The 24,399-nt window shown below is 41.2% G+C and overlaps 1 protein-coding gene across 1 annotated transcript in view; it reads left to right on the top strand.

The window, feature by feature from the left end:
• Positions 1 to 40: 40 nt before the first annotated feature.
• The window catches only part of Cdc123 (cell division cycle 123), a 41,622-nt gene continuing 17,263 nt past the window's right edge, over positions 41 to 24,399 (top strand). The window contains exons 1-7 of the mRNA XM_038333226.2: positions 41 to 198; positions 3,381 to 3,452; positions 5,606 to 5,663; positions 6,247 to 6,279; positions 14,139 to 14,234; positions 16,021 to 16,127; positions 21,626 to 21,674. Of these exons, the coding sequence (XP_038189154.1) occupies positions 125 to 198; positions 3,381 to 3,452; positions 5,606 to 5,663; positions 6,247 to 6,279; positions 14,139 to 14,234; positions 16,021 to 16,127; positions 21,626 to 21,674 (489 nt within the window). The 5' untranslated portion in view covers positions 41 to 124. The remainder of the gene's footprint in view (positions 199 to 3,380; positions 3,453 to 5,605; positions 5,664 to 6,246; positions 6,280 to 14,138; positions 14,235 to 16,020; positions 16,128 to 21,625; positions 21,675 to 24,399) is intronic.

Raw genomic sequence — 24,399 nt, 5'->3', positions numbered from 1 at the left:
TAACGGACCGGAAGAGTCCTTCCATCAAAATAGCTTGGTGGACATTTCCGGAAGTGATTCTCCGGGTTCCGGGAGAGTGCTGGCGGGAGAGGAGAAAGGCAGCTTTTGACGCGGCAGGTGGAGGATGAAGAAGGAGCATGTTAGTCACTGTCAGTTCTCCGCCTGGTACCCCCTCTTCCGAAGCCTTACCATCAAGAGGTAAGATGCCCAGAGGCAAGCTGCGATATTTGGGCAAATCCCTTCCCCTTCAAAAAACTAAACAAAAAGGCAGGCCTTCTAACGACTCAGTGGGAGCGAAGGTGTGGAGCTGTCGACTCCCTGAGGTTTGAGGTGACAGGATTAACGAAGTAGATCAGAAATTTGCCGTGTTTCCTGACGCGAGCCAAGGCGCGTGTCAAGAGAGCTAGGAAAGCAGTGAGGGTCGTAGGCAGATTAAATCGAGATGGATACTTTAGGAATTGCCAGAAGTGCAAGGCGATAAATAAAACAAAGCCAAACTGGGTAGTGAGCCTTGCTGTTGACTAACCAGTCTGGTGACAGTTAAAATGAGGGCGGTGCTACTGACCCGACCTCCAAGTCTGTCGCGAAGCTCCTGTGCGGTCCTGTGTAGGAAACGTTAGGAGCTTACGTTGCTACTGATGGTCCAGTGTTCTGAGAAGCAGCAACCCATCTGGAAAAACAGTGGAGGCATACTTGTTCTCTAGTTCCCTGGCCTAGAACAAGGAGTCTACGCAGGTTTGCAGAATGCCTTTGGTGAATCCGTTATCTTATCACTCAAATGCAAGGCAGCTAAGAGACCAACTCCAGCATTCAAAAGCAATCGTAAGATCTGAAAGATGCAGGTTAGGCTTTCATTCACTAACAGGGATAGGCCGTGTGTGTGTGTGTGTGTGTGTGTATATAGCACACACAGATTCTTTGGAATGACACATGTGAACTTGTCAGTCATTTTTGTGCAGAAAATCCTTTTTCGTTCCTTTTGTCTGTCGTTTTGAGAGAGCCTGGTTATTGAGCTGGTGACTTTCCTACCTCAGTCTCCCAAGTGCTGGGGTTACAGACAGGCACCACCATTCCCAGTTCTGCACTGAAGATTCTTCGAAACTGCCCTTTGGTTTCTATGTAACTGTCTTCTGTAACCTCTGTCATAGCGCTCCTTTGCCTTAAGCAGAATAAGCATATGGTAATTAAGAGTTAGACTCTAGCGTCAGAACCGGCTGTCTGCCTTTGAATTCTGGTTCTAGCAGCATCTTCAGCAGATTTCTTTATCTCCCTAACCCTCGTTTGGAAAACACAGAAAGCAGTAGGTTTGTTATGAGTGTCACATACTTAAAGTGCTGATACTCTTTCTAGTACATAATAAACACACACAAAATGTTGCTTGTTTCTTTTTGAATTGAATAAGCTCCCATTAAGCAAATTATTTTAATTCACTTGAAATGTATGCCACGTATGTGAAGATGTCAGTGGAAATAAGCTGGTGAGTGGGGTCGGCTGGCATCTCTAGACAGTCTATGCCTAAGCCGTGTTGCCTAAAACCACCTTTAAAATGCTCGTTTAGTTAGTGTGTGTGTGTGTGTGTGTGTGTGTGTGTGTGTGTGTGTGTGTATGCGTGTGTGTGTGTGCATGTTGGGCATGTGGAGGTTCCAGGACATTTTGAAGGAGTCTGTTTCCACCTTCCACCGTGTGAGTCCTAGGTTGAACCTCAAGTCATTAGACTTGATGACAGGTGCCTTTACCCACTAAGCTGTCATTTAGCAGCCTAAAAGCATTTATTCTGCTTTAAACCCTTTCCTTGGTCTGTTTAACCCAGCGGTGATATGACCAGCCCCTAACAGGACAGCCCTTCCACAATCCAGACAGATCAGGTGACAGCATATGGCAGGCATTGTCTGCTTCAGTGCTGAAAATACACATCCTGCCTACTGGCTTAGCATTAGTATTTAGTGTTTATTAGTTTTGATTCAAAGCAGATTATGCAAATTCCTTTTTAAAAATAGTTTTTATTTATTCTTTGAGAATTTCCTACATGGACACAAGGTGTTTTGATCCTAGTCTTGCCATTTCCCCCTTGCCCATCTCTTGGGTCTAAAAAACAGTGCATCTCCCAACTTTCTACCCAACTTTCAATATAAGTTCAGTTAGTGATGCCTGTATGTACACAGGAGTAAGGCCATCCACTGGAGTTTGGGCAATCATCCAGTATTCACATCACCTAAGAAAAATGACTCTTTTTTTCCACAGCAACCATCAGGTGTCAATAGTTCTCAGCTGGGAGTGAGGCTTGCTGGAATTTTGTCTATTTTGTTCTTTTGCTGGTTACCACGGCTACTGGGAGTTCATGGGCATGGTGCCACATACTGTGCAGAAAACAACACATCATCGTGCTCCTTCCAGCCTCGCTTACAATTTCCTACCTGCTCTTCAGCAATGTCCCCTGAGCCTCGGGACTGAGGGTGATATAGATGTTCCCATTAGAGATGGCCGTTCTACACTCATTCTCAGCGCTCTGACCAGTTGTGATTTCTGTCTGTTTCTCTGGATTTGGGTGGTGTTTGGTTTTTTTATTTCATTGTAAGAACTATTGTGGTAATTATATAATCTGCAGCGTCTATTCATATTATACTAGCTCCTGGTTTTTGCTCTGTTTCATGTTAAAATGATCTAAATACATTTTTATTTTCACAAATGGTTATAAAATGAGTTGTGTGGGATCTTTTCTCTCTGTTGTGGAATAATCTTTTTGTACAAAGATATATCTTTGCCTAGGCACCTTCTAATTGGTTTAATAAAGAACTAAATGGCCAATAACTAGGCAGGAAGAGGTTCGGCAGGACTTCGGGACAGAGAGGGCTTGGGGAAGAAGAAAGGAGGAGTCACCTGTCAGAAGCCCAGGGAAGAAGACTTGCAGGAGGAGTTAAAAGCCATGAGCTATGTGGCAGCACATAGATAAGTACAAATGGGTTAATTTAAGTTATGAGAACTGGTTAGAAACAAGCCTAAACCTGGCGGTGGTGGCGCTTGGGACGCAGAGACAGGCGGATCTCTGTGAGTTTCAGGCCAACCTGGTCAGCAGAGTGAGTTCTAGGACATCGAAGGCTACACAAAGAAACCCTGTCTCAAAAAACAAAAACGAAGAAAGAAAGGAAAGGAAAGGAAAGGAAAGGAAAGAAAGAAAGAAAGAAAGAAAGAAAGAAGGAAAGAAGGAAAGAAAGAAAGGAAAAGAAAAGGAAAGGAAAGGAAACAAGCCTAAGCTGTAGGCCAAGCTTTCATACTTACTATTAAGTCTCATGGGTTTTTATGAGCTGGCTGTCCCCCAGAAAATCTGTCTGCACCTCTCCCCTGCGACTAGTCCTTTAAATGACATGTTTTGTTTCTTCCAGTGTCATTCTCCCACTTCCTCAGAATGTGAAAGACTATCTACTCGATGACGGGACTCTGGTGGTTTCAGGAAGGTAAAACATATCAGAAAACAATCCTTTATAATCATAAAGAGATAGTGTACTGATTAAATCAACGGTTTTGCATGGGTGAGTAGATTAGCCTAGATACACCACCATCCTCTTCATTCAGGAGGCAGAAGCGGATGGATCTCTGTGAACTCAAGATCAGCCTGGTCTACACACCAATTTCCAGGCCAATCTACCACACAGTAAAGCCTTTCTCAAAATAAATAAGGAAACAAGGAAGTAAGTCCTTGAGATTTATGTTTAGGTCCTCAAGGTTGTGCAGCAAGAGCTTTCACTTCTGAGCTACCTCTTCAGCTCCGTTATCATATTCCCACACTAGCCAGAAGTTTATTGTATGTCCAGGTTAGCCTCATTATTGCCTGCTGGATTTCTAGTGTAGCTTTCTGGATTTTATTTCTGGCTTCTTGGCATCGTTTCCTCCCGACTTATTTTTTATTTTTTTAAATTATTAATTATTTATTCCTATTTTATATGCATTGTTGTTTTGTCTGCATGTATGTCTGTATGAGCTTGTCAGATTCCCTGGAACTGGAATTACAGACAGTTGTGAACTGTCATGTGGGTGCTGGGACTTGAACCCAGGTCCTCTGGAAGAGCTGCCAGTGTTCTTAACTGCTGAGCCATCTCTCCAGCCCCCTCTTTCTTTCTTTATTTGTTTTTGTTTGTTTGAGAGAGAGAGAGAGAGAGAGAGAGAGAGAGAGAGAGAGAGAGAGAGAGAGAGACTGGAGAGTCAAGAGGGAACCAGTTCAGAGATGGACTCATGCTTTGTGCTGTCCTGTAACAGAGCCCTTTATCTCTGAGTCGGGGACTTCATGATATCTGCTAGTGTCCAACCAACTGTGCACTTGTTCAGTAACTTGTTGACTTGTACATATGGTAAAATCCGATCTTCCTTCATTCTTGGCCCTGGGCAAGTCTTCTATCAGTTAATGTGTCACTTGGGTCTCCTTTTCCATGTGGACCTCCTCATCCTCAGTAGGCTAGCCCTAGCTTCTTTACCAAGCAGTGAAAGCTTTCCAAAAGGATGTAAGGAAAAGCTGTAAGGACTTCCGGTGACCTGGTACAGAACCAGGTGCTATTGCTTTGGATATATTATGTGGGTCAGAATGAGTCTTGAAGCTAGTCTAACTTAGAGGGATAGGGAAATACTGGAATGTGATGGGTGGGAAGGCAGAATAAACCTGCAAAGAAATAATTTAATTTAATTTTCTTCCTTTGTAGTCCAGTGCAGATCCAGAGTAATACTTGACAGCATCGTGTATGCTCAGCTTTCCTGGTTTGCCCCCCCCCAGTGCTGTTCATTAGCTGTATGGGTAGCTCTTCCCATTTCCTTCTGTATCTGCCCTCATCTAGTCGGATCTTCCCTGTCTTTGCTGCCACTTTCTCAGATATTTGGGTCAAAGCTGTACATGATTCTTACAGTATTAGCTGAGATGGATTTGGTTTTTTTCTCCTGGTTTGAATGATTTCTGAGCAGGCAGAAGAACATTTTCATTCTGCCATCTCTTACTAGCAGTATGTTCCCATTAATTCCATGTTTTGTCTGTCTGTCAGTCTATCTATCTATCTATCTATCTATCTATCTATCTATCTATCTATCCATCCATCCATAGCTTTTTGAGACTGGGTTTCTCTGTGTGTAGCTTTGGCTGCTCTGGAACTCCCTCTGTAGACCAGGTTGGCCTCTAACTCAGAGATCCACCCGCCTCTGCCTCCTGAGTGCTGGGATTAAAGGTGTGTACTACCACCACCTGACATTTATTTATTTTAATTCCATATTAATTTAAAATTCCATATTTTATTTATGTTTCAAGAAGTGAACATTTCTTTTTTGTTTGTTTTTCGAGACAGGGTTTCTCTGTAGCTTTGGAGCCTGTTCTGGAACTCACTCTGTAGACCAGGTTGGCCTCGAACTCACAGAGATCCACCTTCCTCTGCCTCCCGAGTGCTGGGATTAAAGGTGTGTGCCACCACTGCCTGCCCTGAACATTTCTTTATATTACTCTCCAGTAGTAAAACGGTTTTTGCTTTTATTTATTTGTTTGTTTGTTTGTTTATAAAAGTCAGTACATTTGAAATTATGACTCCATGGCACCAAAGTGTTTTTCTCACTTAATTTTTGCTTTATGTTTTCTTAGGGAAGATCCGCCAACATGTTCTCAGGCAGACAGTGATAACGAAGCAGAAGAAACACAGGTCAGTAGAGAAAGTCTGTTTAGTATCTGTTCTCATTTAGACAATCTCTGAAATGCTTTTGACAGATCTTACCTTAGGTTGTATTGCATGAAAGTCTTACTTTGACATAGTATGTCAAATATATATCTATACATACATGGTATATATGTGTGGTATCTGAGCTTGTGCATACTTATGTATGTCCCCTGTGCAAGTGCACAGAGGCCAGTGAAGGACATCCAATATCCTGCTCTATCACTCTCCGTTGTATTTCCTTGAAACATTCCCTTGCTGATCTTGGAGCTCACTGTGTTTCAGCTAGGCTAACACTGGCCAGCAGGCCCCATGGATACACTCAACCCCACTTCAACACTAGGGTTCCAGGACTGCACAGCTGCTTCTGGCTTTTTATGTGGGTATTGACGATTAGAACTCAGGTCCTCGTGTTTGAGTAGCAAGTGCTTTTACCTACTGAGCCATCTCCTCATAGACCATGTTCAGGGAAAGGTGTCTCCTGTGTGCCATTGTTAGGTAGCATACTCCTTTGTTATCCCAATATAGTATTTAAACTGAATGTTTTCTTTCTGTCTTCTTGTCCATGCAGTGGTCCGATGATGAGAACACAACCACACTAACGGTAAGAGCAAAGCTGCACCAACATGGAGCAGTCTCACACTGTCGTACAAGAGTGAGCCTCAAGGCTTAAGTGCCTGCCTCTAGGTTTAATGTGCTTGCGCTGGGATAGCCTACTGTCCGTGGGTTGTCACTTACTATTTATGAAAAACCTCATGTCATTGTTTAACAGGCAAGCATAGTTTGCCCTCTTTCCCCCCTGCTTACAAAAGAAATATCAAAAGTACATATTTGATGCTCTGCTTGCTTCTGTTAGGCCCTAAAAGATGAGATCAAGCCAAACATTAGCTGTGAGGTTCCCAGATGAATAGGAATTAAAGTGAAAAGTCTGTATTCATTTATTCAAGGATATTTAAACGGTATAAAATTATTTCTTTCAAGTGAGACTGAAGTACTACTCAAAGGTGCTTTTGCTTATTTTGATTAAAGAGATACAGTTTCAAGGATACATGAGAAGATGTGGAGATGTCTAAAAGTAGTGTCGTTTCTTAGATTACCATGCAAACAGATGCAGGGATGGGACATTTTTGTCTTGTTTACTCCAGATGCCATGCATATCACTCTTGTGTATGAAAATCCCATTTAGCTCAGTGTGATTCTGTCATACCCAGAACACTAAACTGGGCTCTTGGGACAAAGATACTTGATTTCTGCCATCGGACGGTTTGTAAACCAGGGGGCAGGATGACTTAAGGCAGGAGGTAGTTTGCCAGACTGTCAAAGCAGAGAGAACAATTAACTGAGGGCATCCAGAAATGCTTCAATGGGAAGCAATATGTGGCCAAGATTTTTAAAATATAATATTTTTATGAACTCTTTGAGATTTCATATCTACATATAGTGTATTTTGGTCATAGTCATATCTACTCCTCCCCCTAACTTCTCAGACTCCCTCCCGTCCCCACTCCCAACTTGATGTCCTCTTTTTTGATTACCCACCCACTTTGTGCTATGTGTGATCTCATGGGTATGGAGCCATCCATCCACTGATACACTTGACCTGGATCTTAATGGGGGTAAGGGTGATTAATATATGAGCTCACATTTAAATAATATAGATGGGTATGCGACTTAGTCTGTTCCTTCTGCTGTAACGAAGTATACGGACAATTCATTTCTATGTACATGTTAATATTTACTTATTATGTATATGTGTGCAGGTGCATATGCATATAGGTGTGCATGCACACATGCCCATGTGCATGTGAAGTCCAGAGGACAACCTTGGGTATCATTGCTAAGAATGTCATTCATAACTGGTGGTGGTAATTTCAGCTTGGGAGGCAGAGGTAGGTGCAAATCTCTTGTGAGTCCAAGGTCAACTGGTCTACAAGACTATTACACAGAGAAACCGTGTCTCAAAAGAAGAAGAGGAAGAGGAAGGGGAAGGGAAGGGAAGGGAAGGGAAGGGAAGGAAAGGAAAGGGAAGGAAGAAAGGAAGAGGGAAGAGGGGCTGGAGAGATGGCTCAGAGGTTTAGAGCACTGGCTGCTCTTCCAGAGGTCCCGAGTTCAATTCCCAGCAACCACATGGTGGCTCACAACCATCTGTAATGAAAACTGGTACCCTCTTTTGGCTTGCAGGCAGAACACTATGTACATAATAAATAAATAAATCTTATTTTTTAAAAAAAGAAAGACTAAAAAGAACACCATTCACTTCATTTGAGACAGAATCTGTATTGGCCAGAACATGCAAGTTAGGCTAGACTAGCTGACTAGCAATTCCCAGTTTTCTTCCTAGTCCCTCACTCTAGCTAGGAGATTATAAGTACATACCTCAATGTTGGCCTTGAGTTTTTATGTTACTTCTGGGGATCACTCCTGAAAAGCAAGTACTTCACACATAAAGAAATGGGTTTCATCATGACATCTCCATACACGTATATTGTCACGCTTTCATCATGACATCTCCATATATGTATATTGTTACACTTTCATCATGACATCTCCATACATGTATATTATCACACTTTGCTCTTTTTTTTTTTCATTCCCCATGATCTTCTCCCTTCTCCTTGGTGCTCCCATTCTTAATTAGCTCTTCTTTCTGCTCTCGTGTCACATGTAGCCCCTTCCTAGACTGTGCAATTTAGAAATAATAGAAATTTGTTTCTCGTAGGAAATCCAAGAACATGGTACACATAGTGTCTGGGAAGAGGCTATCTCTGCGTCAAGATGGCCCCTTATTGCTGTTTAAGACCGTGCTAAAGGAGGCAGGGGAGATGAAGAGCTGGAAGGTTTTCTGATGTCCTTTATGAAGCTATTAACTCTATTCATGAAGGTATAGCCTCTCATGACTTAACTTCCTAAACGTCAAACCTCCCAATATCACTGTGGTTGGGATTCAGGCTTGACATGAATTTTGGAGAGACACAAACTTTAAAGTCAGAACAGTGGGAATGGGGAAAATGTTTTTTGCTAATATAGAAGTCCTAGGCTCAGTTTCCAGCATCTATATCAGGTGACTTATAACCACCTGTAACTGCAGCTCCAGGAGATCTCATGCTATATGGCTTCTGGCCCCTGTGAGCACACATTGCACATAAACCCAACAAATAAATGAATAAGTCTTGAAATCAGTGCTAACTGTGTGTGTGTGTGTGTGTGTGTGTGTGTGTGTGTGTGTGTGTGTGTGTGTTTCCATGCTCCTGTGTACTGAGAAGTTGCAGAATCAGTGGCATTCATCATGGTGGCAGGGAGCATACTTCATGCCTTTATGCTGGCATCTGAACACCATTCTCCACTAAACTGAAACTTAGGACTGAAGTTGGAAAGTGAAATGGACCCACAGTAGCTTGCTGTGCCAGAAACCAACGAAATGGAAAAGAATGATGGGAACATGACAAAAATCCCAGAAGCCAGCTCTCTGTAAACTCTTTAAAAACATCAAGGTCGTGAACAATAACCACAGAGAGAACTAGCTGTTAGAGGTTATAGGAAACATGACTGCAATGGATTCTAGATAAGAAAAAGGTTTGGTTTTCCTTTTGCTATAGAAGACTGTGAGGCATCGTGGGCATGCTTCAGTACAATGAGATTAGGCAGTGATGTTCTATTTATGTAAGCCTCTTGATTGTGATTGTTTACTCTTTTCTACAAGGATGTTTAAACAGCTTTTTAGGAAATATATATTCATATTTAGAGGTAAAGGGATTAATGGTTGCAGTGTGTTCTAAAACATCATGGGAAAAGAATTCACTACATGGTGTAAATATAAATAAATAAACATGCCTAGATAGTAGGGTTTGGGGAACAAGGATAAAGCAAATAAGGTGAAAGGAGAAAAGAGTCTGAATAGTATGAAGGCATTCTTGCTGCTCTTACATTTCTTGAAGTCTGCCATTATTTTACAATAAAAAGCTAATAAATATATTTAAGTAATTAAGCTCTCCAGATAAAAGTAAGTGGAGACAGGTACTAGGAACACTCATGGATGGATAACTCTTAGTCGAGGAGATATTGAAACCTGGTTCATTGAAGGAAAATCCGGAGTTTATCATTCACTAGTATAAGTAAAAAGCCATCAAATGAGGAACACCCCATCCTTGAGAGGAGAAGGAGAGGGAGGGATGAATATGAATCACCTACTTATAAACCTAGCACACCTAGACTTTGGTGTGCAATCTGGACACCATTTTGGGCTAAGATCCTTGGCCTTGTCTCAAAAATAAAGAAGGAAATACTAAGATTTCAGAAGCACCACGGTGAACTTGTATTTGGAAGTATTGCTTAAAGACAGTGCAACGTGGATTCATCTCTGTCCCTCACCCAAATCAAGTCATTAAAAGTGTGCGTAGGGACTGGAGACTAGAGAGATAGCTCAGCAGCCAAAAGCACTGACTGCATTTCCAGACAACCCAGGATTGGTTCCCAGGACCCACGTGGCAGCTTACAGCTGGCTATAACTTCAGTTCTAGGGAATCTGTTGACCTCTTCTGGCCTCTATGGTGCCAGACTTGGATACAACACAGTAATACACACATACAAACAAAACAGTCGTACATATAAGATAAAAAATAAAATCTTAAAAAAATAAAAGTATGCATAGCAAGTCATAGTATATACAATTCTTAGATACCATATTTATGGACAAGTGTGTGTGCTGTAGAGTTACAGTCATGAGTGTAGAAGAATAGACAACAATTTTATAATGGTGGTTAGGATTTTTATTCCTCTCAGTAATGTTTATCCTTTAAGAAATAAACAACTAACAGTTAATTTATCTTTGCTAAATTAACAAACAAAAACATAAAAGTTTAAGTTAAACGTGCCCAATTTTTGAATGTTTCAATCTAGGAACATGAGTAAATATAACTTTTATATACATTTTGTAGTTTTTAAAAACAATTCAGACCAGCTGGTAGTGGCACACACCTTTAATCCCAGCACTCAGGAGGTAGAGGCAGGCGGATCACTGAGTTCGAGGCCAACCTGGTCTACAAGAACTAATTCTAGGACAGGCTCCAAAGCTGCAGAGAAACCCTGTCTCCAAAAATCAACCAGCCATTCAGCCAACCAACCAAACAATTCAGACCAAGAAAGAAAGAAACCTAGCCTCTCTGAATGAGTGTGGTACAGATTGAGGTTAGAAAGTCTAGGGATATCAAATGAAATTGGTTTTTACCTCACTCATAACGAGAACTTTCCCCTGGACAACTGACTGGTGTCCATGTTCAAGACTGTCAATTGAGCTATGAGCTTGAAATAATATTAATGTCATCTGTTTATTAGTCATTTTCATAGTATAAAATTATGACTACAATGCAGATTCGAAACTCTTGATTTAACACATTTTTAAAGATTTTACTTTAACTCCTAGAGAAACTAGGCAGTAATTAAAACTGCTTAAAAATAGGATGTAAAGAAAAGACAGTGATCAGGAGTATTATGTGAATATGTAGTCCTCTGGGATGGGGAAGGTGGCAACTGGATCCCTTTCAGGATACCCATGGAGTGTCATTCGCATCATTATGCGTTAGCTACAGTTTACCAAGTTGTTCATAGTAGGGGCATAGTGAAATATCACATAATGGTGTGCTATATGTAAATTCTTTCCATGGTTTAGTATTTCATAAGGTTAGATGATTTTGAGGATTTGGGAGAACCAATCAAATATTTTATTTGCTTGTTTGTTTGTTTTTGGTTTCTCTGTGGATTTGGAGCCTGCCCTGGCACTCGCTCTGTAGACCAGGTTGGCCTCGAACTCACAGAGATCCACCTGCCTCTGCCTCCTGAGTGCTGGGATTAAAGGTGTGCGCCACCACACCCGGCTCCAATCAAATCTTTTAAAATGTGATAAATAGACCCGGGCTTAGTGGTGCATGGCAGTGATTCTTCCAGCAAAATGGAGGTCGAGAGGTAGGGTCAAGAGTTCAAGTTTTGATTACATGGTGATTCTTAGGCCAACCTGTGCTACAAGAGAACCTTTTTCAAAAAATAAAAAACAAAAACAGTACAAACAAACAAACAAACATAAAACCCAGGGTTTCTGCAGATTGCCTAAAGTGCACATAGCCCCAGAGTCAATCTTTAGCACTACAAAAACCAAAGTGAATGTATGAAATGTAGCGGTCCTTCCATACAGTATTTGTGGAGTAGGGAAATGGAATTAATTATTTTGTCTTTGTAATTATTTTAAAATTTTATGTGTATGGGTGTTTTGCCTCCTTGTATGTCTGTGTACCATGTTCATGTTTGGTGCCTGTGGAGGTCAGAAGAGGGAGTAGGATCTCCTGGAACTGGAGTTACAGACAGTTGTGAGCCGCTATGTGGGTGCTGAGAATTAAATCTGGGTCCTCTGGCAGCAGCCAGTGCTCTTAGGCACTGAGCCATCTCTACTGCCCCAGTTGTATCTTTTAGAAACTACTGCTGATGCAGAGCTTACGTAAGTGGCTTTATTGACAGCTCTAGAACAGCCTGATCAGCAGCTTCTGGTAATTAAGAGGAAGTAATTTGCATGAGAGGAGTAGTACATCTTTTTTTTTTTTTTTTTTTTTTTTTTTTTTTTTTTTTTTTTTGATGGAAGAGGCAAATGGGAATACAGGGTTCCTTACTCAGTTTTCATTGAGCGATCTTCATGACCCTGATAATGTCTAAGCTGAGTTAGTGGTAGTCCAGTGGAAGAGATACGATGCAGTCTATCAAACCACGAGAGAACTTGTTAACCAGCCTACAGGTTAGCATCTGGCTTGCCTGGCACACAGAGGCCAGGGATCAAGTTTTAGTCTACAAATCAAACAAAACCCACCAATGAATGGTTTCTAATTGGGAGGTATATTCCCATTTTTTTTTTTTTTTTTTTTTTTTTGGTTTTTCAAGACAGGGTTTCTCTGCAGCTTTTTAGAGCCTGTCCTGGAACTAGCTCTTGTAGACCAGGCTGGCCTCGAACTCACAGAGATCCGCCTGCCTCTGCCTCCCGAGTGCTGGAATTAAAGGCGTGCGCCACCACCGCCCGGCTGGTATATTCCCATTTTTAAGAGCTTACTTTTTTGACCTTTTCCCCCAGAATCTTCTCAGTTTTTTATTTCTCTTCTCTGAGCTAGAACATGAGAGTCCATGGGTTTTGTAGTGTGTAGGTAATTTTAGACTTTGTCAGAATATTTTTCTACTATGGAGTTTGATTAGATTTTTTTCAGAACCTATGATTGCCCAGTAGGGGTCAGCAACCCTCATCTCTAGAGGTTAATGCAGTCAGAGAGTGACAGGAAGTGTTTGTCAGTGTCCTTGTGTTCTGGCTCCCCAGAAAGTCCTGTTTCCATCCCTGTTGATATTTACTGAAAGCCTAAGGCAGGGCCTCTTGGCAATCAAGCGTATCTTCCTGTTGAATGGTAGTTTTTCTGTCACTTCCTGGTTGAAACAAATACTAGACTGAGTTACTTTTTATTTGAAATGTCTGTTTCTAATTCAACCAAAAAGAAAAGGACATTTTAGCTCACACAGACAGTATTTGGGATTTTTGCTTGTATTATAACTTGTCTGTATAGTAGTGTTTAGGTACAGTTTGTCACATCATGTATTTTCATTTGCGCTGGCCCTTTTCCGCAAATGGCCTGCTAAGCATTGGGTCATATTTCTGAGAACTGGAGTGTATGTCCAGGCAATACCCACCCCACCCCAATCTCTTCTCTTGAAAAATACCAGTTCCCCTTAGTCCATTTGTGTGTGTGTCCATGGAGGCCAGAGGAAAATATTGGGTGTTGTCCTCTGTCGCCCTTCCCCTTTTTGCCTTTAACCAGGGTCTCTCACTAACCTTGGAGCTTGCCATTTCAGCGAGGCTGGTTGGCCAGTGAGCCCTTACAGTCTGCTTGTCTCTGCCCTCCCCATGCTGGGGTTGCAGACATGGGCAGCCATGCCTGGCTTTTGTACTGGGGTTTAAACTGAAGTCCTTATGCTTGCTGTGCAGAGCACACTTTATACTGCTCTATCACCCCATCCCCTTAGCCCAGCTGGCCTTGAACTTGCTATAGCCAAGGGTCTTGAGCTCCTAATTCCTGTCTCTGTTTGCCAAGTGATGGGATTACAGAGCATATGCGAGCTCGGTTGGCTTTAGATGCTGGCATTAAGTATTCAGAAAGAACAAGTGATTTGTTCCTCTGTACTGTGTACTTGGTGACAGACATCTGTATTTCCAGAGATAAGAGTTTTGATTATTTTAGAAAGTACCGTTTGAGAAGCTGACTATTTCTTTTTCTGGCAAAATTATTTCCTTGCTGATTTTATTTAGTCGAGTGGACGAATAAGAACAATAATTTGTATTTTAAAGAATTCTGTTTTTAACATCCTAGCTACAATCTTGAGACATTGATCATATTTTCTGTCTCTAGTGATACTGACTTGTTCATGATTTGTTCTCTGTCTCTATAGGCACCAGAGTTTCCTGAATTCAACACTCAAGTCCAGGAAGCTATCAATTCCTTGGGGGGTAGTGTCTTCCCTAAGCTTAACTGGAGTGCCCCAAGGGTAGGTGCACATAAGAAAATCTTTTTATTTGAATACTTGTTTATTTTGCTCTTTATTTCATTTTCTATCCCCATGGAAGATCTGATTATATTCATAATTCTAGAAAAAATGCTGTTGAGTTTATTATCTTTTTTCTTCTGTTTTATTCTTTTGATTTTGTGTGTACTTTCATGGGTCTGTGAAATACTGTGCATTTTACCAAAAGACAGTTTGATCCCTTGTGTTGCCAGTTGTGCTAGAATTTTCTTTATTTTAATAGTCTGCAGTTTTTAAAATGTCACTTTCTAGTTGAGCAAGATTTTCTCTGTTGAAAAGTACTAATAAATATGCTGGACCAGAGAGATAGCTCAGTGGGATCGCCTGATAACCCAAGTTTAATCTTGACACCGACAAGGCAGGAGAGAGCCAACCCTTGAAAGCTGTCCTCTAGTCTTTGTGTCAGTACACCCCCTCCCACACATGAGCTTGTGCACAGCGGCAGGAAGGGGTGCCTTCAGTTTCTCCCAGTATTGAGTGTTCTCAATGGCTTTCATTTTGTAAACACCATGTACTCTCTGGTGTATACTTACTATGATTATTAGTATTTTTTATTTTGTATTTTACTTTCCTTGGAGTTGATATTTGCATTGTTTTGTTTTGTTTTTTTCTAATTCAACTGTGTGGCTTGTTGTGTATATACTGATGTCTTAGTGGAATTAAATGCTAGGTATTCTTCATTTAACCAGAAGTTACTGCCTTTTTCATTGGGAGAAATTATAAAGACATAATATAGATGTTTTTAAATTCATTTTTAGTTTCTCAATCAGATTTTCATCTCTATATGAGTAATGTTTTACATTTTGTTTCCACTTAAGATGTGAAGATTATTTTTGGTTGTAAATTCCTTACTTGTCCGTTTGTTTATTGATTTTATTGATTGAGTTGTATACACCAGTGCTTTCTTCTATGTAGTGTGGATAATTGGATAGTTTTGGTAATTATCAGTGTTTTTTTCTTTTCTCTTTCTCCCAGTGTTTTCAATGAGTATTTTATCCTGTGACTATGGAAGTGTGACTTAATCACACTGCACTGAGCCTTGCTCCCTTATGTTTTGTCCGCATGTCCAGCGTAGCCACTGTTTTAGGATGTGATGGTTGAAACTGTTTGACTTTCTTCCTTTCTGATTGAATACATACTCTCAACTATGCTGGCCATCCAGCTCCAGGTGTTTGTCATTCTCCCCAAACAGGAAGGATGGAAATGATGGCTTTTATTTTGGACAGTAGCTGTTTCTTTACCATTGAATCTTTTAGCTGATGTGTGTGACTTCATTAACTCGCCTCCATCTTAACATGAAAAACACTGGAAAGTACCTGGCCCTGGGCTGAAAAGTGTGGATCCTACTATCTCAGTGTGCATAACTGCCCTTCTTTTAAAAAACTTGTATTTGTTTGTTTGTTTTGTGGGTGTACTTGTGCATACACACTTGAAGGTCAGAGGACAATTTGTGTAACTTGGTTCTCCTCTTCTCCCATGTGTGGCCCGGGTATTGAACTTCAGTGATGAAGGCTTTGGGGACGTGCCTTTACCTACTGAACCATCTTGTTCTGCAGTGTGCATAACTGAGTTTGGCATGCCCTTGTCATGCTCTTTCTGTTAAAAAGTGTGTTTGATTTCCAACAGTTCTACTAAAATTTGCTTGGCTGTTTTCTTTAAACCCTTGAGGTGCTGTGCACTGTTGCTTTCATTTATGTGCCTGGGCTGCAGCCGTGGGATGTGTCTCAACTCACACATGTTTATTATTTAGGACGCATACTGGATAGCAATGAATAGCTCTCTGAAGTGTAACACCCTCAGTGACATCTTCCTGCTGTTCAAGAGTTCTGATTTCATCACTCGGGACTTCACACAGCCGTAAGTGTTTGTGAGTAGCTTCCTGTTGGTAAAATTCTGCTCGCCACTGCTGTTCTCTAACAGTTCTGTACCAGGAGCTGCTCGCGGCCCTCAAGTGGTATTTTCAGAGCAGATCTTTCTTTTACAGCAAATGCTACAATGGGTATGCCCAACTATCAACACAGTATAGATAGATGATAGATAGATAGATAGATAGATAGATAGATAGATAGATAGATAGATAGATAGATAGAGAGATAAACATTTTAGTAATTTTTCCTATTATAAAATTTAAATATACTTATAAGAACAAAATTAGTAACTACTGATGAGTAAAAAGCAGGAAAGCATGGTGAGCTCACTACATAATTAGCTGAATTTTTATTTTTAAATAAGTGATCATAATCATAGGCAACTAAAACTGCTGATAAAACGTTTATAATCTCAAATGAACTTCAGCAGTAGTCTCAGGAGTAAAATTTTCTGTATAAGTGGACTTGACATAACTGTGCCACTATCCTTTTTCAGTTGTATTTATTTAGATGACAATGTATGTGCTTTAGTTGGTGTTGGTGTCTTAGTTACTTTTTGTTATGATGAAACACTATGACTAAATAAAGAGTTTATCTGGGCTTACGGTTCCAGAGGATTAGTGTCTGACGTCAGAGGGAAGGCATGTGGCAGGAGCAGCTAAGAGCTCACATCTTAAACCATGAGCAAGAAGCGAGAACCCTAACTAGGAATGGTGTGGGGCTTTTGAACCTCAGGCACCCTTAGCCCCACCCCTAGAGATAGACTTCTTTGGCAAGGACATACCTAAATGGCCCAAACAGTGCAACCAGCTAGGGACCAAGTATTCCAGTGTCTGCGACCATGGAGGACATCTCATTCAAACTACCATAGGTGGTTTAATTTTTAAATACAGTACTTGCCTCTTTGGAGAAGAGATCTATGAAAATTCTAATGAACCATCTAATCACCCTTACTTCACTTTTTAAAAAAATCTTTCCCTTTCTACCATAGCCGGAAATGCTAAAGAAAAGGCATCTGTATGCCAAAGCTCTTGTTTTGCCTTTCTGAACAACATGAAAAGCTAGCTATACCACCAAAACTTTGATGCATTATTTTCTCCTTGCTCAAAATTTGTCCTTTGTCTTTCTGCTCATGATTTATTTTTTCATAAAATTAGGCCTTGTTTAGTGTGAAGCACAATGTTGTAATTTTTCAACTTTTTTTGTTTGTTTGTTCTGAAGAGAGAGGTCTTACTATGATCAGATTGTCCCTGGTGTCTGCTCAAGATGAGCTCCTGGACAGGCTCCTATTGACTTTTCTCTTCAGCCTCTAGGTGGCTCAGCATCACCTTTCGTAAACATACTTGGCCATCTGGTTAGTCATCTCAGTAAGAAAAAGCTTACAGCAATAACCTCCGGTACCACATATGTTCTCAAACTACTCATTTTAAAAATTACATAAATGTTAAACCAGCTAAAAATAATGTTACAAGGTGGTAGAATGTAAATATGTATATAAATATATTTATTTTTAAGTAGTAATATGATGACTAAGATTCTGAATTGGTATTTGTAAGACTATAGAAGCATTTTTAACAAGTGGAGTCTGGGGCAATGGATCCGTAAAGTGCAAGCATGCAGGCCTGAGTGTGGGTCCCCAGCACCCACATGTAAGCTGGATATGTGGTCCTTGCCTGCAACCCTGGCACTAGGAATGGAAGGGTCAGACATGTGAGTCTGATGGCTAGCTAATGTGACCACTCACTGCCTGGTCCATGGTTGGTGGAGCTGTTGGGGAAGGATTGGGATTGTTAATGGAGGTGTGTTACTGGGGGTGGGCTTTGAGGTTTCAGAAGCTCACACCATTCCCAGTGTCTCTCTTTCCCTGTCTGTGCTTGTGGATCAAGATGTAGGTTATCAGATATTGTCCATTGCCATGCTTGTCTGCCTACTGCCATGCTTTCCGCCGTGATGGCCATGGACTCTAACCCTAGGGAACCACGGTCCCCAAATTAAATGAATTCTTTTAGAAGTTGCCTTGGCCATGGTGTTTATCATGACAATAGAAAAGCAGCTAAGGGCCAGGTGGTGGTTGTGCATGCCTTTAATACCAGCACTCGGGAGGCAGAGGCAGGTGGATCTCTGTGAGTTCAAGACCAGCCTGGTCTACTAGAGCTAGTTCTAGGACAGGTTCCAAAGCTAGAGAAACCTTGTCTCGTAAAACCACAGAAAGAAAGAAAGGAAGAAAGAAGGAAGGAAGGAAGGAAGGAAGGAAGGAAGGAAGAAAGAGGGAGGGAGGGAGGGAGGGAGGGAGGGTGGGAGGGAGGGTGGGAGGGAGGGTGGGAGGGAAAGCAATATGGAAACTACAGTCTTGATTATGATTTTTATTTTCAAGACAGGGTTTCTCAGTATAGCAGTCCTGACTGTCCTGGAACTCACTCTGTAGACCAGATTGATCAGTGCTGGGATTAAAGGTGTGCACCACCACTGGCCGGCATGATTTTTTTCCTTTTTTGACCTCTGGTCTTTTGTTGTTTCCTTCCTTCCTCTCTCCTTCCCTTATTCTCTCTCTTCTTCCTTTCCTCTGTCTTCCTTTCTTCCCTTTTTAGTTTTATTTTCTTACACACTTTAGCCCAGGCTGGCCTGGAACTCACTGTGTAGCCTAGGCTAGCCTAGAGTTCATGGAAGTGTTCTTGCCTCAGCCTTCTGGGTCATGGGATTCCAGGCATGCACCTCTACACCAAGCAGTTCCTGTTTTCTTAACATGCATTGGATTACTTGTCCTTTCTTATTTATATGAGTACTTTAATCCAGAGTACTTACTTGAGCGTCAGAAACTAGGAACTCTATTAATATTCTTAGTCTTATCATGCTGCTGGTCCGGGTGGGGAAAGGGTGGTTATTTTTAGAGACTGGAACAATTGTATTAATTTTTATTAACCTGACATTTCATGGCCTCAATTTTGATTAACATAAAACTACCTGTAAGATTCATTTTTGCTTAAGAAATTTTAAATATACTCAAAGCTAGTGTTGGAATACAGCTCCTTTGGGTAATATACTTTAGATGAGCTTGAAGAAAGGAATTTTTGCTTTTAAGGGAAAATAAGGTCTTCAGATAGCACTATTGTGTGCTAGAGTATGTTAAAACAGGTTCCCTAACTTTCTCATGGAGATACAATTTAGTTAATGATAAAATTTTCTCCTCCCTTCCTCCCTTCCCTCCCTCCCTCCTTCTTTCCTTTCTTTCTTTTTGAACTTTTTTCGAGACAGGGTTTCTCTGTGTAGCCCTGGCTGTCCTGGAACTCCTTTTGTAGACCAGGCTGGTCTCAAACTCCTGAGTTCTGGAATTAAAGGCATGTGCAGTCTGGCTTCTTTTCTTTTTCAACACTAGTACTTCTTTAGGCTAAAGTCTTGTTAGTATGTATATAATGTGTGTGTGTGCACACACCTCTCTCTCTGTCTACCTACTAGGCTTAACCTAAGAGTTCTAGCATCTCCATCCTAGAGACGTGGTGCAGCTTGTGAGTGAATGCTTCTTTCCCACTGTTACCTCACCCTTCTGAGCCTTGGTAGCTCTGATAAATGGAGACAATGATGGCAGCTCTTCCTGCAAGGATTAAGTGTGATGGCAGCTGTGAAAGGCTTCCAGCCTGCTTGGCACATGTGAGCGTTCACTCCTGTAACTGGTCCACTGGTGTGGGTGCTGGGAATTGAACTTGGGTCCTGCAAGAACAATACATTCTTAACAACTGAACCATCTCTCCAGCCCTGTTCCTTCTTTTTTAATCCCTCACTAAGTTAGAGTGATCTGGCCCTCCCAATGGCTTTGTATGGTGCTCTTTTCTTCTCCTTCGCCCCTCCCATCGCCTCAGTTAGCTGTTCCTCACTTCCCGAGACTGTTGTAGTAAGCCTCCTCACTGTCTGCCTCACATTGCTAGTCTTTCCCCCACGACCTTAAAATTTTGTGCCATCCTGATAGTTTTGATGCATTGAAATGTAGTGATCTCCGGTATAGTCCCCACCACCACCCCTGGGACCACATCATCTGTGTTTCCTCCTTGTCTTAGCTTGCTTTTCTTTTGTTGTGATAAAACACAGACTCAAAGCAACTTGGCAAGCAAAGGATTTATTTTATCTTACTGTTTACAGTTATTTTCAAGGGAAGCTAAGACAGGAACTGAAGCAGAGACCGTGGAGGGGTGCTGTTTACTGACTTGTTCTCCATGACTAGTTCAGCTTGCTTTCTTATACAACCCAGGACCACCTACCCAAGAGCACTGCCCAAGAGCACAGTGGGATGGCCCCTCCCATGTCAGCCATCAAAAAAAATGCCCCACAGACATGTCCACAGGCCAATCTGATGGAGGTAGTTCCTCAATATGGTTCCCTCTTCTCAGGTGACTCTAGTTTGTGTCAAAGTGAAGACAAATCTACCTAGCACTCCTTGTCCAAATTTTCACCCATCCTTATCACTGGCTCTTCCGCTTGTGTTCCGCACCCCACCCATGCTAATCTCATGTAACTCTTTGCCTTCTCATTCACTTCCTGCCCTGACACATTTCCCTTTGTCTTACACTTAAACTCTTTTCCTACTTCCTCCTCTCCCTCCCTCACTCGACAGCCAGCCCGTTGGTTCTTCATTTGTGATGCCAGAGTATTTTAGTTTATTCACCCCAGTGTTCTGAAATCCTGTGCACCTGCTAGCTTTCTCTGTTACACCTCTTAAAGGACATGAGAGTCCTAGGTGCTTTTGTGCTTCTGGTGCCTGGCCTAGTGCTTGGCACAGATGGACGTTTTATACTGGTGTATATCATTGTTCATGGAACAATACTTAGAGGGGGGTGTGTAGTGGGCGGCTGAATTGTTCTGTCAAATATTTTTTGAAATGACAACCGCTTTGTGTGGCTGTCAGTGGCCAAGTTAATGTTCATGGAGCCATAGTCAGCATAGTCAGCATGACCCATCCACAGAGTGAGCACTAAGGTGGATAATGGATAGCATCCTACCTCCATTGGAAGAGTATGGTCACTGTGTGGCTCTCACTGGCAGAGCTCATGGTCATAGAGCAGTCTATAGTCTGGAGTCACAGCAGCTGGACCAGCACTGGGAGTGTGCACAGTGGCATCCTACCTTCACTGAGAAGCTGGACCAGCACTGAGGGTGTGCACAGTGGCATCCTACCTTCACTGAGAAGCCGGGCAGCCTGTGTTGTATATAGTCCTAGCTTATTTATGAAGTTTGGGCCCTTGAATTTTAGTTTATTTGCCCAATGACAGAAAAATGGAGATTATGAGTAGTGTATGAACTCTTCATGCTGTTTTAATGATTAAATGAGATGACATAATGTATAACACTAAGTAATACTTAACTGTTGACAGAATTAGCATTAGTTCCTTGTTTCTGGATGCTTTCTATGAAATCTGATTCTCACACTAATTATGAACATGTCTATGCATAAACTAACATATTAAAAAATAACTCAATTGCATTTTTTTCTCTCCAAAGATTCGTTCATTGTACTGATGATTCTCCAGATCCTTGTATAGAATACGAGGTAAGCATCTTTTTGCCTTTTATGACACTAAGAATCCTGGTCAAAGGTCATGAACTAGTGCTGCTTATTTGTAAATAAATAAAAAAATTTGGACTAATTTCTCTGGGAACTTAGAAACACTAAATTTTTAAACATCAGAAACTTGTCATACATATAGAAGAATATGTATTGTTCAGGTGGGGCATGGTGGTGCACACCTTTAATACCAGCAGAGGGAGGCAGACTGCTGAGGTCAAGGCCAACCTGGTCTGCAAAGCAATTTTCAAGCTAATCAGTGCCACACAGTAAGACTCAGTCTCAAACGAGAGAGAGAGAGAGAGAGAGAGAGAGAGAGAGAGAGAGAGAGAGAGACTTTTCAGTGTTCTGTTGTTGTAAAGAGATACCATGACCATAAAAGAAAACATTTAATTAGGGTTTGCTTGCAGTTTCAGAGTTTTAGTCCATTATTGTCATTGTGGGAAACATGGTGACATGCAGGCAGACAGGTGTTGGAAAGGTAGCTGAGAGTTCTTCATCCAGATGGGCAAGCAGCACTAGGCCTGGCTTGAGCATTTGAAACCTTAAAGCCCAACCCCAGTGACACACTTCCTCCAACAAGACCACACCTACTAGTAGAGCCACTCCCTGGCATTCAAATCTATGAGCTTATGGTGGCCATTCTTATTCAAACCACCACAGAAATAAAAATGAGTATGTACTGTTTATAGGCTATATATTAGAATATGCACATTCTTAAATGAAGCAAATGTCTTTGTGTTGTTGGATTTTTTTTTTACTCTTTTTACTCGTTTGGCTTTTTTCGGGGTCCTGCCACCCAGCTCCCAAATAAATACACACAGAGTCTTATTATTAATTATAAAAGCTTGGCCTTAACTTGGCTTGTTTCTAGCCATCTTTTCTTATCTTAAAATATCCCATCTATCTTTTGCTTCTGGACTTTTTCTTTCTTCTATATGTCTTACTTTCATTCTTACTCTGTGACTGACTGGATGGCTGGGTGGCTGGCCGCTAGCGTCCTCCTCTCCTTGTTCTCTTGCTCCTTCTCTCAGATTTCTTCCGTTTACCCCCTCTGCCTGCCAGCCCCACCTATCCTTGCTCCTGTCTCACTATTGGCCATTCAACTCTTTATTAGACCATCAGGTGTTTCATACAGGCAAAGAATCACAGCTTCACAGAGTTAAACAAATGCAACATAAAAGAATGCAGCACATCTTTGCATCATTAAACAAATGTTCCATAGCATAAACAAATGTAACACATCCTAAAATAATTTCTACAACACCTTTGTACTTTTTACTCAACCAAGTCTGATTCAGAGCCTGTACTGTGCTGTGACCTGTGTTGCTAGCCAGGGCCACCACCTACCAGCTCCTCCACAGCCGTCCAAATAGCACCACAAGCTGGAGAGCAAGCAGTGTAAAAGTAGGATCCTGTGAGGGAGACTCCACATCCACATTACGCTGACAGGAGAAACGTCACCCTCACTTTCCCTCTGCACCATTCACTCATCCTGGAAAGAACATGTCGAAGAATGGGAAGTAATGGCCCAACTTTAGAAGGCATTGCAGTCATTGCAGACTCCTGGTTTTACTCCATTGTTTGAAAATGTACATATAAATATCTCTCAAATGGGTCCTATTCTTAAATACGGCTAATTTCTCAACTAATTAATTAAAATCTAGAGTTTTCTTGTCCTTTAAATAATGCATAGTAGGTTAGCACTTGTATACTCTTGATTCTTTTTTAATTTGTATTATTAAAATACAGTATTTCTGAAAAATTTGAAGCAAGTATAATTGTCTTTGCTTGTTAATTGCAAAACATTTTCATATTTGGTTTTCATAATATCTTAGGTTCAGTGCCATGATTAAAATTTTTCATTATTTGCTTCTAGACATCTCTGCATATACATGTTTTTGTCAAGCAGCCTAGTTTGTGTGCCATGCTTTAGGCCCTGGGTGTGTTCCCAATATCACAAAAGAAAAAATATTGTTCACCAACACTCCCTGAATTGAATATTCATTCTCTTGAATAACTATAGTGATACATCTTCTCTGGTGATTGTAGGACATTGAACTTATTATTAAGTCACTAAACAGTTAGTGGGTCTTAGAGTGTTTGTTACTGGAATCTTTATATGCCAGTGTGGGCTTTTTTCCTACTGATTTCCAGAGTGTTATTTTCCTTTGTCATTATGCAGTCTTTTATAGCATTATTTGTATGCATATTACATATTTACACCTACTGCTTTGCTGAACACTTCCTGTGAAACACCTGCTGATTTGGTGCTAGCTGCACAAGAACTGCAAAGACTGTTTCTTAGTATCCTTCCTTCCTTCCTTTCCTTCCTTCCTTCCTTCCTTCCTTCCTTCCTTCCTTCCTTCCTTCCTTTCCTTCCTTTCTTCCTTCCTTCCTTCCTTTCTTTTTTTTTAAATAATCTTTTCTCATTTTACATACCAATCCCAGTTTTCACTCCCTCCCCTCCTGCCATGCCCCCACCTTCCACCCCACCCTCATCCACTCCTCAGAGAGCAAGGCTTCCCATGGGGAGTCAGCAAAGTCTGGCACATCACTTTGAAGCAGGGTCTTGGTCCTGCTTCTTTAGTCTTTCATTGAAGTATAATACTGGTTGGAATGTCATCGTTTAAAGTTAAGATTTGCTTACCAGTCCTTTGCTGTTGAATTGCTTTTGTTTTGAAACAGCATCATCATGGTAAGAACACAA

This window comes from Arvicola amphibius, chromosome 6 (assembly GCF_903992535.2).
Source record: "Arvicola amphibius chromosome 6, mArvAmp1.2, whole genome shotgun sequence".
Lineage (NCBI taxonomy): Eukaryota > Metazoa > Chordata > Mammalia > Rodentia > Cricetidae > Arvicola > Arvicola amphibius.
This window is presented reverse-complemented; position numbering and strand designations above follow the sequence as displayed.